At 47.7% G+C, this 3,730-nt stretch overlaps 1 protein-coding gene across 1 annotated transcript; it reads left to right on the plus strand.

Annotated features, from left to right (window-relative positions):
- Positions 1–4: 4 nt before the first annotated feature.
- On the plus strand, positions 5–1,156 carry ISCA2 (iron-sulfur cluster assembly 2; the record flags this gene model as incomplete). Its single annotated transcript, XM_005417599.1, has 3 exons — positions 5–160; positions 300–415; positions 611–1,156. Coding segments are annotated over 3 exons (447 nt in total), but the record flags the coding sequence as incomplete, so codon positions are not given.
- Between the last annotated feature and the right edge of the window lie 2,574 nt (positions 1,157–3,730).

Raw genomic sequence — 3,730 nt, forward strand, 5'->3', positions numbered from 1 at the left:
CGCTCCACCGTGCCCAGGCCGAGTGCTGCCCAGGCCCCCGGGCGGCCTTGCCCGCCCCGCTGGCTCCCTGCTGCGCTGGGCGTCGTCCTTCTCCGAACCGGGCCCGACGGAGAGCGGCCCCAGCGAAGGACAGATCTTCCTCAGCGAGAGCTGCGTGAAGGTGGGGACTCTGGGAGCGGTCTGGTGTTTCTGGGAGGGTTTCCACCCTGCCTGCCCTGCCGTCACACAGAGGAGACGTTTGACTGTTCACTACTTTATTCAGCAGAACTTTTAATCCTCTTCCTTTTATTTATGTGCAGAGGCTGCTGGAGATTGCAGAAGGATCAGAGTTTCTCAGGCTGCAGGTTGAAGGAGGTGGCTGCTCTGGCTTCCAGTACAAATTTTCCTTGGACACAGTTATCAATCCCGATGACAGGCAAGGACAAAGGGACATTTTGGTGGTCAGGTGTTAGTGTTCTTGGCAAAAATGGCAGGAGGGGTATGTGTGAGATGATAGTGTCTTGCATTGGAGGGAAGAAGCCTGTGAGACAAGGAGCATGCTGAGGTTGTGCTTTTCTGTAAGGTCTTTGGCACAGTTAGTGGTTAAATATGCTGCTTTTTTTTTTTGCAGGGTGTTTGAACAAGGTGGTGCCCGTGTGGTTGTGGATGTGGACAGCCTGGCCTTTGTGAAAGGATCCATGGTGGATTTCAGCCAAGAGCTGATCCGAAGCTCCTTCCAGGTGGTGAGCAACCCCCAGGCAGAGAAGGGTTGCTCATGTGGAACTTCCTTCTCTATCAAAATCTGACTGGACTTACCATGGATGGACACTGTTTGCAGACACTTTTGGCAGAGGGTTTATGTTTGTTCCTTTCTCTGCTGCTCCCTCTCATCTCCCTTACCCTGTTACACAGCTGTTACAAAATACTGCAGCTGTGTGTGTGTTTGCACTGAGTCTGTCTCCAAGACTTACTGGCCTTCCCTTCAGAAGTGATGCAGTAACCATGAACACGCACAGAGGAGCATCTTCAGCACCTTGTGAACCACTGGCCAGGTGGTGCTGACTGGCCTGCCCTGTCCTGATTATGGAACTACTTAACTGTCTCTGCAAGAGAAGTCTGTATATATATGTGTGTGTGTTAATTGAAAGGTCTTACTAAAAAAAGTCTGTGAGGTTGATTGGTATTGCTTGTGCATTTACATGTGTGTAGAATCTGGGTCCTTTCAGGCTAGTGTTGTTTATTCCTTACCTTCCAAGCAAATGGGACTTGGAGTCTTTCTCACATGTACTGCTGACTCTCCACTGCCCAGCTTACAGTGGGCTTTTCCAGATGATTTTCTTTTTTCTTGCTGAACAGCATTCTCTTGGTCCCAGGAACCTGTGGTGGCTTTGCTATAAGTTCCTGGGATGATGGTTTTTACTTGTTCAGAGTAAGTGAAACCAAAAAAAATTGAGGTCAGGAGAATTAATATCTTGTGTTTTTTATACATAAAAAGAAGAAAAATCTTTATATAAATATATAAAGTACATAGCTCTCTATGCTTCAGTGCTATTTAAGCCTGACTTGGAATTTTAGGTCGTACAGGCTCTCAGGTTTCACAGTGTGGTTGCTGCCTGCTCTTGCCAGCAGGAAGGGAGGTTGAGGTGATAGAGGAGAGCAGGAGTACTGCCTAAGGATTCACAAGTCCTTTTGACTTACAGTTGTCTGGGAAGCTTTTCCATAACTTGGTTTATCATTTAGTCTCTGTCTAACATTCATGGTTTAATGAAAGACTGGAACTCCACTCCTTTCTAAGACTCCACAGAATGGGAAGTCTAGAAGTTTCCAGAATAACATCCTTTCGATTAGTCATTTTCTATAGTTTTTTATCTGCCACTAGATGTCTTTTAAGTCAGTGATTCACCTGCTTCTGGATGAAAGGAGAGATGGGGAAGCTATTTTTGTTCCCTCTTTTGTGTTTTATCTGATCATAACCAAATTGTTTAAGACTTGAGTCTTTCACGTGAGTATGGGAGCACTGCATGACTTTGGTCTCAAGGGAACTGCCTGTGGCAAACGAACTTTTCTAGACCATGCCACAGGGATTTTTTGTTAAGGTTCCTAAAAGCCTTTTAAAGCTATTTAGCAGTGCCTATGTTCAGCTCTGGTTTGCCTGTTTATTTCTAGTGCTCAGAGCTGATAGCCAGCTAGTTTCAATTTCATCAGCAGATGTTACAGGAGCTCATATATGATCTGCTCTGACTTTGTCACCTGGGGATGCACATGGATAAGATGTGGAGCAGTGGCTCTTTCAGTTTAGCCCTTTCCATTTCCGGTAGCCAACAACATCTGCCTAGTTATGTTGGTGACAGAGACAGCTGTCACATTTTGTGAAAGGGACTAAAAGAATGTGGTTAAAAGATTTGTCTAAACCCCTTCCAAGGTATTTTAACCCTATCTTTATGCTCCCAGATCCTGAAGGTGGTGTCAGCCAGATCTGCCTTTGAGAAGTGTAAGAACTTAAAGCTTGTGTAGGAAGAATACATTAGACAAATTCAATTTCTTTCAGCTGGGATAGCTATAAGTAGGCCAGAGGAGTTGCTTTCTGAACCAGGAAGATCCATTCTTGATCCATTTCACACAGACTGACCTAGGTCAAGTCTCTTGAGATCTTTTATGGGAAATAAAAGTGCAGCAGTAGTGCTGGAGAGGTAGCAAACCAGCAGCTACCAAGGCTTTTCTTCCCTGGCCTAAAGCCAGCCTTCAGCCCCTGTAAAGATGCAGGCTTCATCTTGGATTGCTGTTCTTGCTGAATGTAAATGTGCCGTGTCTGTTCAGCCTAGCCAGGTTCCTACACTTGCTCTGTGCTGATGCAGTAGATGGAGCAGGTGGTGTCCACGTGGGTGCTGCCCCTTGCAGAGGGTCTGTCTCTCGCTCCAGGGGGCTGTGCAGAGCACCAGCCTTTGGTACCCACCAGTATCACCTGCAGCGTTGCTGTGCAGCTGGCATGAGTGCCGTGCTCTGCCCGCGGTTCTGGCAGTACTGCTCTGACTGCACTAGGTGGAACCCTTTCTCCTTGGGACTCGCTGCCCTGGACATACACAGGCATTCTGGCGTGAGGCTGGATCTGCTCCACGGAGGACCTAAGCAAGAGCAAAAGTTTCTTTGCAGCTGTCTGTTTTGGAGGCAGGCTGGTATTGCTGCAGTGTGGTCTTTAGATCAGAGAAACTGCTAGGAGCCAGAGGGGTTCCAGCCCATACACCATGTTGCCCTTGGCTTCCTAGACCTGCTTCTTGGGAGAAGGTGTAACCTAGTGGCAAAAGCTAATGGTTTTCCAGTTCCCATTAGGGAATGGGTGCAAAGGCCTGTCTGTCACCTCCAGAGTTGTCCTGCCTCTTTAGAAGTCTTTCAGTACATCAGAACTTCTGTCAATGTTGGGAAGTCAGCAAAGGGGCTCTTGTTGACACAGGGTTGCAAAGGTGATCTTGGTGCATTTTGGCTGTGTAGGCAGAAAGGCTAGGTCTTGGTTCCTCCTGAAAAAGCCTAACCTGTCAAGTTTTGTGCACTGAATAGGTGGCAAAGATGGCACCACACCGTAGCCTGTGCCGCAAGACTTGTAGTGCCAAGAGAAGGACACAGAAGATTAGACAGGGAATTTGATGCTGCCTGGACCACGAGGGGCTGCCAGGGTTTGTCTGCAGGAGGTCTGCAGTGTGGGAATAGTTGGGACCCCTTGTACTGAACCACTGAGAAGAAGCTGAAGGAGCTGGAG

Source organism: Geospiza fortis, unplaced genomic scaffold, assembly GCF_000277835.1.
Source record: "Geospiza fortis unplaced genomic scaffold, GeoFor_1.0 scaffold54, whole genome shotgun sequence".
Classification (NCBI taxonomy): Eukaryota; Metazoa; Chordata; class Aves; order Passeriformes; family Thraupidae; genus Geospiza; species Geospiza fortis.